This window comes from Littorina saxatilis, linkage group LG4, assembly GCF_037325665.1.
Source record: "Littorina saxatilis isolate snail1 linkage group LG4, US_GU_Lsax_2.0, whole genome shotgun sequence".
In the NCBI taxonomy this organism is placed as follows: Eukaryota; Metazoa; Mollusca; class Gastropoda; order Littorinimorpha; family Littorinidae; genus Littorina; species Littorina saxatilis.
The window spans coordinates 58,129,302-58,141,983 of record NC_090248.1 but is presented as its reverse complement, the minus strand read 5'-3'; the positions used below and the strand labels follow the sequence as shown (position 1 = coordinate 58,141,983).

Genomic DNA, 12,682 nt, shown 5'->3' with positions numbered 1-12,682 from the left:
GCTGATTTTGTGAAATAAAGCACATTTCTACTTCCGAAACCCATCGAACAGCCATTTCCGGCGCTCGATCGTCGACATTTTCAGCTTTGAGGGTAATTTACGGGCAAATATGAACCGCTCTATTACATTTTATGAATCGAGAAACAAATTAAGTCATCGCTGAATGTGTAGCTTACCTTAAATCCCGACATAAATCAAACAATTCCAAGAAAACGAACAAAACGTGCCTTCAATTGTGTCAGGCCCCGCGTATAACCTCTGCCCCACTTATGTCAGGTTATCCCGCGTGATGATGGGAACAGTGAACATTGGTAAATGTAACATACTCCCTTAGGTCATTTCAATATAGAGCTAGATAAGACACAGCATGAGTGGTCCTCCACTATATCAATGAACCAATATATTAATGTACAACTATTTCAATGTACCATTATTTGAATGAACCAATATATCAATAAACCACTAAATCAATGAACACCTTTATCAATGTACCACTATATCAATGAACCACTATATCAATGAACCACGATATCAATGTACCAGTATATCAATGAACCACTATATCAATGTACCACTATAGCAATGAAGCACTATAGCAATGAACCACTATTTGAATGAATCACTATATCAATGTACCACTATAGCAATGAACCACTATAGCAATGAACCACTATATGAATGAACCGATATATCAATGTACAACTATATCAATGGACCACTATATCAATGAACCACTATATCAATGAACCACTATTTCAATGTACCACTATATCAATGAACCACTATATCAATAAACCACTATAGCAATGAACCACTATGTCAAAGAACCACTATATCAATGAACGACTAAATCAATTAACCACTATATAAATGTACCACTATATCAATAAACCACTATTATCAATGACCCACTATATCAATGGACACCTATATCAATGAACCACTATATCAATGAACCGCTATATCTATGAACCACTATAAGAATAAGAATAAGAATAAGAATACTTTAATATCTCATAGAGAAATTCAGGCGTGGTACATAACAATAATACAAACAAGACATTGATTTTACATAAGGCATATAGCACTATATAACAGGGCAGGTTATAAACACACCTCTCACATACCTCTCTGGACATTCCTTGCATTGTGCTTACGCATTCAGACATGAACACATCCATGTCTCACTTACACATCGCACACATGGACATTCTTATACGCTCAACTTACCCATTCACACATGGACATTCGACCACGCTCCACTTACACATTCTTATACGCTCCACTTACACATTCACACATGGGCATTCTTATATGCTCCACTTACACATTCCCACATGGACATTCGACTACGCCCACTTACACATTCCCACATGGACATCTTTAAAGCACTGCGCTTACATATTCTCGCACACCTACGCGTATAACGGACTATGGCTGAACATCATTGCAAAAAATCATAGCATACAATATATCACAGAAAATATACGGACGTACATAAAACCAATACATACATGTACATTACTACTGATTGCACTGGCAGAAGAGGGGCTGAGTCGGGTATGTGGATGTGTTTACATGTTGCCAAGGGTGATGGATTTGGGGATGAAGCTGTTTTGCAGCCTGAGTGTCCTAGCTTTGTGCGTGCGAAGTCTACGGCCAGAGGGAAGGAGTTCATAGAGGTGGGCAAGGACATGGGACCTATCTGAAGCTATCCGCCTACTCTTTCTCACCACACGCTTTTCATACAGGGACTCCACACTTGCTTGCTGCCTGCCAATCACCTTGCTACTGACATTCACCATTCGCACTAAGACATTCCTGTTTCTTCACACTCAGACCTCCATACCAGGACACAAAACCAAAAGTGATGACAGACTCGATGAAAGAGCGGTAGAAAGTTTGAAGGATAGAAGGGTTCACATTCAACTTCCTAAGTTTCTGAAGGCAGTAGATGCGTGACTGACATTTTTTGTGTATGAGGGTGGTGTTTGCATTGAAGGACAGCTTATCATCGATAACTGTGCCAAGATACTTATATTCAGTCACACGCTCAACAGTCACACCATCAATCATCAGGTCAGGGACAGGGGCAGGGTTTCTTCTAAAGTCTATCAGAAGTTCTTTGGTCTTTGTCACATTTAGGTCTAAAAAGTTGTCTTTACACCAGGTGTTGAAACGTTCTACTTCTGCAAAGTAAGTTGCGTCACTATTGGAGAGATCTTCTAGCGCTGTATCATCTGAATATTTGATAAGAAGGGTGGAGTCAGTGCCACTGCAGTCGTTAGTGTAGAGTGTGAACAACACAGGGGAGATAACTGTACCCTGTGGAGAGCCTATGGAGGTGGACCTAAGGGAAGAGAGAGCTGTCTGAAAGCGGACTGACTGGGTTCTGTTAACGAGAAAGTTGATAATCCACAGGATAAGCCTTGGAGTCACGCTGTAGCGGAGAAGTTTCTGGGCCATGAGGCAGGGTTGGACAGTGTTGAAGGCAGAAGAGAAGTCTATGAAAAGAATGCGTACAAAAGAACCAGGTGTTTCTAAGTGTGTGTATGCGTTGTGTAAGAGTGAACCACTATATCAATGTACCACTATATCAATGAACCACTATAGCAATGAACCACTATAGCAATGAACCACTATAGGAATGAACCACTATATGAATGAACCAATATATGAATGAACCAATATATCAATGAACCACTATATTAATGTACCACTATATCAATGAACCACTAAATCAATTAACCACTATATCAATGTACCACTATATAAATAAACCACTATATCAATGAACCACTATATCAATGAACACCTATATCAATGTACCACTAAATCAATGAACCACTAAATCAATGTACCACTATATTGCTATTTCATTTGTTACGTAGATATCCATTGGTCAATTGTATACAACTTGTTTGGTTTATTTGATCTGTGTAGGTCCAAATGTGTACCTGACCCACTTATTATGTCTGCTTATTTTGGTGTGCTCTTGTCTCTTTATCAAGGCTTACTTCTGTTGCAGACTAGCTTCTGTGAATGTGTGTATGGCAGGTGTGACTTTTCCTTAGAGCATATGGGCAAATGTCTATATTACTTGTTGTCCAGGTCTGAATATTTAGGTGTGCATGTACACTCTGATCATGGTTTATTTCTGTTGCAGTGCTGTGCTTGTGAAAGTATATTTGACTTGTTTGTTTTTTTAGATCTGTGTGAGTGCAAGTTTACACATTATTTGCTTACTAGGTCAAATCATTCATGTGTGTGTTTGTATGCTGACTGCTGGTTTAATCTATTACAGGGTTGTGTTTGCAGAAGTGCATTACATAGCGTGTTTGCTCTATTTTTTTTATGTGAGTGCAGGAGTATACTGTCTTTGCTTTTTGTTTTTTCTGTAAATATTCTCTGTAACTGTTGGCTATACCCGATTATGAAATATGATGGCAAGCAATTGTGAAAAACTGAGGATCTGCACTTTCAATGTAAATGGACTAAATGATTATAAGAAAAGAAAAGACTTATTTGACTTTTTGAGAAATTCTGATAATAATATCTTTATGTTGCAAGAAACACATTGGAAAACAGAAGATGAAAATTTCATCCGATCACTGTGGGGATTTGATGTTGTAGTTAACGGGGATAGTTCAGCTAGTAGGGGAGTAGCGATATTGTTTAAAAATAATTTTGAATACAAATTACACAATACCATAAAAGATGAATCGGGGCGGTACATTTTGTTAGATATTGAACTTCTAAATAAACGTATGACAGTGGTGAATGTCTATGGTCCCAGTAGTGGAGATCATCCTGAGTTTTTTCTTGATCTGTTTAACAGTGTTATTTTGTTAGATAATGAACTGTTAGTAATGGGGGGAGATTGGAATGTTCCTTTGAATCCAAAAATGGACTCTAGCAATCCAAGCAATGTGTATAGAAATAGGAGTAGAAAAGAAATAACTGATTTTTTTGAACAGCATGATGTTGTTGACATTTTTAGAGCTATTCATGGTGATGTGAGAAAGTATACTTGGAGAAGAACTAATAGCACACAGAGAAGCCGGCTTGATTATTTTGCTGTCTCTGAACAACTTGGTCTTGTTGTGGATGATGTTAATATTTCACCTGGATATTGCTCAGATCATTCTGTTGTATCTCTGAGTTTTAAAACTGATGTTGTCAAAAGGCATAGATCCTTTTGGAAATTTAATAATGGTTTATTAAAAGATATTGAGTATGTTCGCTTAGTTAAGGAATGTATTTTAGAGGTTAAAAAGCAGTATGCTGTTCTTGTGTATGATACAGTTAACATTGCAGAGATTGATGATGAGGAGTTACAGTTAACTATTGACGATCAATTATTTTTCGAAATGTTACTTTTAGAGATAAGAAGTAAAACTATGTCGTTTGCAGCGCAGAAAAAGAGAGAAAATTGCAGAAGGGAGACTGATCTGATGGATGAGATTAAGGTTTTAGAAAGTAATCTAAATGATGAGAATGTAACTATTTTGGAACAGAAGCGGCAAGAGTTGTTTCAGTTAAGACAGAAAAAAGTAGACGGGTTGATTGTTAGATCAAGAGCAAAATGGATTGCAGATGGTGAAAAAAATTCTAAATATTTCTGTAGTCTTGAAAAAAGAAACTTTGTCAAAAAGGCTATGTGTTTTATTGAAAAGGACAATGGCGAACTTTTATGTGACAGTGATGAGATTACTAAAGAAGTTAAATCCTTCTATGCACAGTTGTATGCTTCAAGGGAACATAATATAACGAATGAAGACATTCCTAATAACTTAGAACATCCTGTTTTGACTGATGAAGAACGTGATGGACTTGAAGGTATTATTTGTAAAGAAGAATTAGTCAAAGCAGTAAAACAACTTAAAAACGATAAAAGCCCCGGATCGGATGGATATTCAGCAGAATTTTTTAAAATTTTCTTTATTGATCTAGGTGCTTTCTTGCTTCGTTCAATTAATGAAGGCTTTAGAAAAGGTGAAATGTCGGTAACACAACGTCAAGGAGTGATCACCTGCATACCCAAAGAAGGGAAAGATAAAAGGTTTCTAAAAAATTGGCGTCCTATTACTCTTTTAAATACTGTCTACAAAATAGCTTCCACCTGCATTGCTGAAAGGCTGAAACGTGTTCTCCCAACCATAATTCATGAAGATCAAAAAGGGTTTATGCAAGGTAGGAATATAGGCGAAAATATTCGTTTACTCTATGATTCTATTATTTATGCTAATGAACGACAAGCTGATGGCCTTCTGTTAATGGTAGACTTTGAAAAAGCTTTCGATAGCATTGCATGGTCGTTTATACAAAAAGCACTGAATAAATTTAACTTCGGAAATGATATAAAAAAGTGGATATTAACTTTTTACAGAAATAGTAAATCATGTGTAGCAGTAAACGGACAATATTCAGAGTGGTTTAATCTGGAGAGAGGAACCCGTCAAGGGGACCCTTTGTCTCCTTATATTTTTCTAATTTGTGCCGAAATTATGGCAATAATGATGCGTCAGAATCCAAAAATAAAGGGACTGAATTTTTTTGATGTCGAAATTTCATTGTCACAATATGCGGATGACACTACTTTTTTTCTTGATGGTACCAAAGATTCTTTTTGTGCATGTGTAGAAACACTACAGACATTTGCTTCTTTGTCAGGTCTAGTTATTAACTATGATAAGTCGTCAGCAGTGTGGATAGGAGCCTCTAAAAATTCTAACGTTAAGTTTATGCCAGAACACAACTTTGTTTGGAATCCCACTGTTTTCAGAGTTTTGGGTATCTGGTTTTCGACAAACATCGAGGAAATTGTTCCAATAAACTATGAAAATAAGTTTGTGGAGATTAAGAGAATTTTCAACTCATGGTCCAGAAGGAATTTAACCCCTTTCGGAAAAATAACAGTCATTAAGACTTTGGCATTGTCCAAACTTACCTACCTATTTATGAATTTGCCGGACCCAGATGAGGATTTTCTAGCTAATCTACAGAAACTACTGTTTAATTTTGTTTGGGACGGGAAAATTGACAAAATTAAAAGAACCTCCATGTATCAGGCATATGAAGAGGGGGGACTTAAAATGGTTAACGTGAGAGTTTTTCTATCGTCATTGAAGATAAACTGGCTAATGAAAGTTTTACATGATGATGGAAAAATTACACAAATTCTCTATGCATTATGTCCTGCTGTCCGAGTTGTGAAACAACGTGGGGGCGAGTTTGCAAATGTACTGATGCAAAGAATTGTTAATCCTTTTTGGGTTGATGTTTTTAAACATTATAAAAAAGTGTGTAACAAATGTATTCCATCTTCTTTTCATGACTTTGTATCTGAATGTCTTTTTTATAATATCAATATATGCAGAGACAAGAAGGTGTTGTTTCTTAGAAGCTGGGCACATTGTGGTATTGTTTCTGTTGGTCACTTGCTGAAGGAAGATGGATTTTTGACCTATGATGAATTTAGCAGAAAATACCCAAATGTGACTGTTAATTTTTTGTTATATCAAGGAATAGTACGGGCTGTTAAGAAGTATCAATGTAAGCTAGAAATTGACTTTTGTGATAACTTTGTGGTAAGTGACCCATGTGTCTGGCAGTGCTTGGCCAGTGGTGGTTCTAAACATGTCTATGGATATTTGATTAAGAATACTGATCCTCTGAAATGTATTGAAAAGTGGACAGCTGCACTGAACTGTAATGTAGATGTCAATAAGGTTTTTCTAAAAATTAAAAGAACAACTGAGGACGTACGTCTCAGATGGTTTCAGTACAGACTGATATATAGAATTATACCCACCCAGCGTTTTTTGCATCTGAGAAAAATTGTTGAATCCCCTATTTGTACTTTCTGCGGACAGCAGGAGGAAACGCTAGAACATCTTTTTTGGGACTGTATAAAAACACAGGCCTTTTGGAATGATTTCCTTCAGTGGATGCGAGACAATTTTGTACATTGTACTAATGTTAGACTGTATAAGCAACTTATTATCTGTGGCTACCAAACAAACTGTGTGACGGACAAAACCTTTGATTTGTTCCTTCTAATCGCAAAATACCACATTTATACATCTAAAATACGTACGACCGGCCCCCATTTTCAGGTTCTTGTTTTAACTCTAAAACAAAGATTTTTGGCAGAGAAGCACAATGCATTGGTTAACAATGAGTTAACTTCTTTCAACAGAAACTGGAGTCTGTACAGGCATGCGATGGAATGATTTTATGTTTTTTTATTTTTTTTATTTTTTTTATTTTTATTCTTTTTTAGCATGGTCACCGCTCGCTATCCTCTTCCTCTTCTTTCCCTGATCCTTATTCTCTTCTGTCACTCTTCCTTCTTCCTCTCTCTTTTCCCTCTATCCTTTTTGTACTGTCTGTTTATATGTGTGTATGTAAGTGATATGGTTGAGATGGCCTCAACTGGATATTTGCTATTTTCGTTACCCTATGTAGACTGTTTTTGATCTGTCTTATGTTATATTGTCTGGAAAAGAAAAAAGAATAAAAAAATAAAAAAATTAAAAAAAAAGAATTATAAAAAAAAAAAAAAAAAAAAATCCATTGGTCAATTGGGGAAAAAAATTAGATCTCATTGCAAAAGTGATATCGACGACACCTCTTTATTGTTTCACTTAAAAAACAAAGACACCTATAGTTCTTCGTTGTGAACATATTCCTGATTACATTGAAGTCAAAACGTCATGAAACGCTGTTTGCTTTCATATCAAAGTTTTTTTGTCCAGTGTTTTCTTGTGTCTAAACCTGAATCGAATTTTACCCTTAAGGCGTTTATGATGCAAGGGAGGTCGGCATAATAGCCAAATAGGTTGTCTCCCATACAACTTCTTGACAGTGAATACAAAATGTCCAGAGAAATAGTAATATATCTAACATTGACGGACTGTGTGATGATATCTTCTAGCTGCTATTGGTCTGTATCACTGTCTCAACAGACCATAGCAGAAGATATCACCACACAGTCCGTCAATATTGGGTAATATTAGCATTATGAATACAACATCCAACAAGAGCAGCCTACACGTGTTAGTGTCTTCATCATGGATCATATATAAAAAACGTACTTGTCTATGATAACCGTTTTGGGTTTGAACGGTATCATAGTTTTTTTGTCTAAACACAAATAAAGCATTATACTGGGCTTTACTAAGTCGCTTTGCAGAGAGGAAAACGACCGCATCAAAGGCCAACACAACGTCCAAAACAACAAACACAGCAACGAGATGACAAGCATTCTCTCTCTCTCTCCCCCCCCCCCCCCTCTCCTTGTCACCCTTTCAATTCCGTCCGACTCTTCCCGAAAATGTTTTGCCTTGGAAATGTTATATCGCCTTACACTGAGATCAATTTTCTCTTGCAGCAAGAACAACTACGTTTTCATCGCTCACAACCATAGAAGACATTTCAACAACTGATGATTTCTGTTGTTGTGATGACTCCTGCTGTAGAACAACAGCGGACGCTAAAACAACAGAATACATTACAACAACTGAATACATTACAACAACTGACTACATTACAACCACGGGAGACATGACAACAACAGAAGTTATGACAACGGAAGACATGACAACAACAGAAGACATGACAACAACAGAAGATATGACAACAACAGAAGATATGACAACAGAAGACATGACAACAACAGAAGATATGACAACAGAAGACATGACAACAACAGAAGACATGAAAACAACAGAAGATATGACAACAACAGAAGATATGACAACAGATGTTATGACAACAGAAGACATGACAATAGATGTTATGACAACAGAAGACATGACAACAACAGAAGATATGACAACAGATGTTATGACAACAGAAGACATGACAACAACAGAAGACATGACAACATATGTTATGACAACAGAAGACATGACGACAACAGATGTTATGACAACAGAAGACATGACAACAACAGAAGACATGACAACAACAGAAGACATGACAACAGATGTTATGACAACAGAAGACATGACAACAACAGAAGATATGACAACAGATGTTATGACAACAGAAAACATGACAACAACAGAAGACAACAACAGATGTTATGACAACAGAAGACATGACAACAACAGAAGATATGACAACAGAAGACATGACAACAACAGAAGATATGACAACAGAAGACATGACAACAACAGAAGTTATGACAACAGAAGACATGACAACAACAGAAGATATGACAACAGATGTTATGACAACAGAAGACATGACAACAACAGAAGACATGACAACAACAGAAGACATGACAACAACAGAAGACATGACAACAGATGTTATGACAACAGAAGACATGATAACAACAGAAGACATGACAACATATGTTATGACAACAGAAGACATGACGACAACAGATGTTATGACAACAGAAGACATGACAACAACAACTGACATGACAACAACAGAAGACATGACAACAGATGTTATGACAACAGAAGACATGACAACAACAGAAGATATGACAACAGAAGACATGACAACAACAGAAGATATGACAACAGATGATATGACAACAACAGAAGTTATGACAACAGAAGACATGACAACAACAGAAGATATGACAACAGATGTTATGACAACAGAAGACATGACAACAACAGAAGATATGACAACAGAAGACATGACAACAACAGAAGATATGAGAACAGATGTTATGACAACAGAAGACATGACAACAACAGAAGATATGACAACAGAAGACATGACAACAACAGAAGTTATGACAACAGAAGACATGACAACAACAGAAGTTATGACAACAGAAGACATGACAACAACAGAAGACATGACAACAGATGTTATGACAACAGAAGACATGACAACAGATGTTATGACAACAGAAGACATGACAACAGATGTTATGACAACAGAAGACATGACAACAACAGAAGATATGACAACAGATGTTATGACAACAGAAGACATGACAACAACAGAAGACATGACAACAGATGTTATGACAACAGAAGACATGACAACAACAGAAGATATGACAACAGATGTTATGACAACAGAAGACATGACAACAACAGAAGATATGACAACAGATGTTATGACAACAGAAGACATGACAACAACAGAAGATATGACAACAACAGAAGACATGACAACAACAGAAGACATGACAACAGATGTTATGACAACAGAAGACATGACAACAACAGAAGACATGACAACAGATGTTATGACAACAGAAGACATGACAACAACAGAAGACATGACAACAACAGAAGATATGACAACAGAAGACATGACAACAGAAGACATGACAACAACAGAAGACATGACAACAACAGAAGATATGACAACAACAGAAGACATGACAACAACAGAAGTTATGACAACAACAGAAGACATGACAACAACAGAAGTTATGACAACAACAGAAGACATGACAACAACAGAAGACATGACAACAGAAGACATGACAACAACAGAAGACATGACAACAACAGAAGACATGACAACAACAGAAGATATGACAACAGAAGACATGACAACAACAGAAGACATGACAACAACAGAAGTTATGACAACAGAAGACATGACAACAACAGAAGATATGACAACAACAGAAGATATGACAACAGAAGACATGACAACAGATGTTATGACAACAGAAGACATGACAACAACAGCAGATATGACAACAGAAGACATGACAACAACAGAATATATGACAACAACAGAAGACATGACAACAACAGAAGTTATGACAACAACAGAAGACATGACAACAACAGAAGTTATGACAACAACAGAAGACATGACAACAACAGAAGTTATGACAACAACAGAAGACATGACAACAACAGAAGACATGACAACAGAAGACATGACAACAACAGAAGACATGACAACAACAGAAGATATGACAACAACAGAAGATATGACAACAACAGAAGACATGACAACAACAGATGATATGACAACAACAGAAGACATGACAACAACAGAAGACATGACAACAGAAGACATGACAACAACAGATGATATGACAACAACAGAAGTTATGACAACAGAAGACATGACAACAACAGAAGACATGACAACAACGGAAGATATGACAACAACAAAAGACACGACAACAACAGAAGCTATGACAACAACAGAAGTTATGACAACAGAAGCTATGAGAACAACAGGTGACATGACAACAACAGAAGATATGACAACAACAGAAGATATGACAACAACAGAAGTTATGACAACAGAAGACATGACAACAGAAGACATGACAACAACAGAAGACATGACAACAACAGAAGACATGACAACAACAGAAGTTATGACAACAGAAGACATGACAACAGAAGACATGACAACAACAGAAGACATGACAACAACAGAAGTTATGACAACAACAGAAGACATGACAACAGAAGACATGACAACAACAGAAGACTTGTCAACAACAGAAGTTATCACAACGACAGAAGATATGACAACAACAGGAGACACGAAAACAACAAAAGACATGACAACAACAAAAGCAGACATTTCAACAACGGATGTCTCCTGTTGTTGTAAAATCTCATGTTGTAGTAGAGTCAGTTCAACAACTAAAGGGGTCAGAACAACAGAAGACATGACAACTACAGAAGGAACTACAGCGAAGGAAACGACTGGCTCTACTGTAACAGGTAAGTTTATTCAACTTTTGAAACTGATAAACTTGATTGAAAACTGTAGCTTATGTTTGATGTCTTTTGGCCGCAACTGTTACATATACTGTTATAAACTGCAATAAGCCATGGTAAACCGTAATAAGCCATGGTAAACTGCAATAAGCCATGGTAAACTGCAATAAGCCATGGTGAACTGCAATAAGCCATGGTAAACTGCAATAAGCCATGGTGAACTGCAATAAGCCATGGTGAACTGCAATAAGCCATGGTAAACTGCAATAAGCCACGGTAAACTGCAATAAGCCATGGTGAACTGCAATAAACCATGGTAAACTGCAATAAGCCATGGTGAACTGCAATAAGCCATGATAAACTGCAATAATCCATGGTAAACTGCAATAAGCCATGGTAAACTGCAATAAGCCATGGTAAACTGCAATAAGCCATGATAAACTGCAATAAGCCATGGTAAACTGCAATAAGCCATGGTAAACTGCAATAAGCCATGGTAAACTGCAATGAACACACACTTCCCTATGTACACACCAGAGTTTACGACACTACATGTGCTACATGTCATTAAAAAGAACACTAGGCAGATGTGGTTTGATGTACTTTTGTGTATAAAGACCCTTCTTGTTCAAACACATTATAACGTAAGAAAGACAGTTTATTTTCGTACAGTAAGCAACTAACAGATGTGTTGTTTTGCTCAATTTAACAGAGACCAATGACCACCACTACCTCAAACGCAAACAAAACTGCTAAAGCAAAGTTAAAGTCACCACAATTAAGGACACAGACACACAGACACACCCACACACAGACACAGACAAACACGCACACACACGCACCCCCACGCACACACACACACACATACACACCCACACCCACTAATAATTTCAAACGTCTTCATGGTTTATGTTTTTAGGAAATCCAAGAGAGAGAGAGAGAGGGGGGGGGGGGGGGGAGAGAGAGAGAGAAACACACACGTACCCCTTGTGTTTGCC

At 37.0% G+C, this 12,682-nt stretch overlaps 2 protein-coding genes across 2 annotated transcripts; both read left to right on the top strand.

Moving 5' to 3' along the window:
* Nucleotides 1-9,106: 9,106 nt before the first annotated feature.
* Nucleotides 9,107-10,673, top strand: LOC138965652 (uncharacterized). The gene is made up of 2 exons (XM_070337827.1): nt 9,107-10,225; nt 10,665-10,673. Exons 1-2 carry the CDS (start codon nt 9,107-9,109, stop codon nt 10,671-10,673), a joined length of 1,128 nt encoding a protein of 375 aa, XP_070193928.1.
* A 206-nt stretch (nt 10,674-10,879) lies between these two features.
* Nucleotides 10,880-12,440, top strand: LOC138965651 (protein PBMUCL2-like). Its single transcript, XM_070337826.1, has 2 exons — nt 10,880-11,687; nt 12,397-12,440. The coding sequence occupies exons 1-2, from the start codon at nt 10,880-10,882 to the stop codon at nt 12,438-12,440; spliced, it is 852 nt and encodes a 283-aa protein (XP_070193927.1).
* The last annotated feature ends 242 nt before the right edge of the window (nt 12,441-12,682 follow it).

What these genes read in the sequence shown, in the direction of transcription:
- LOC138965651 (XM_070337826.1), top strand. Translation starts at nt 10,880, where the DNA reads ATGACAACAACAGAAGACATGACAACAACAGAAGATATGACAACAACA. An exon ending in GACTGGCTCTACTGTAACAG is followed by an intron (nt 11,688 to 12,396) that starts GTAAGTTTATTC and finishes TCAATTTAACAG; the next exon opens with AGACCAATGACCACCACTAC.
- LOC138965652 (XM_070337827.1), top strand. Translation starts at nt 9,107, where the DNA reads ATGACAACAACAGAAGATATGACAACAGAAGACATGACAACAACAGAA.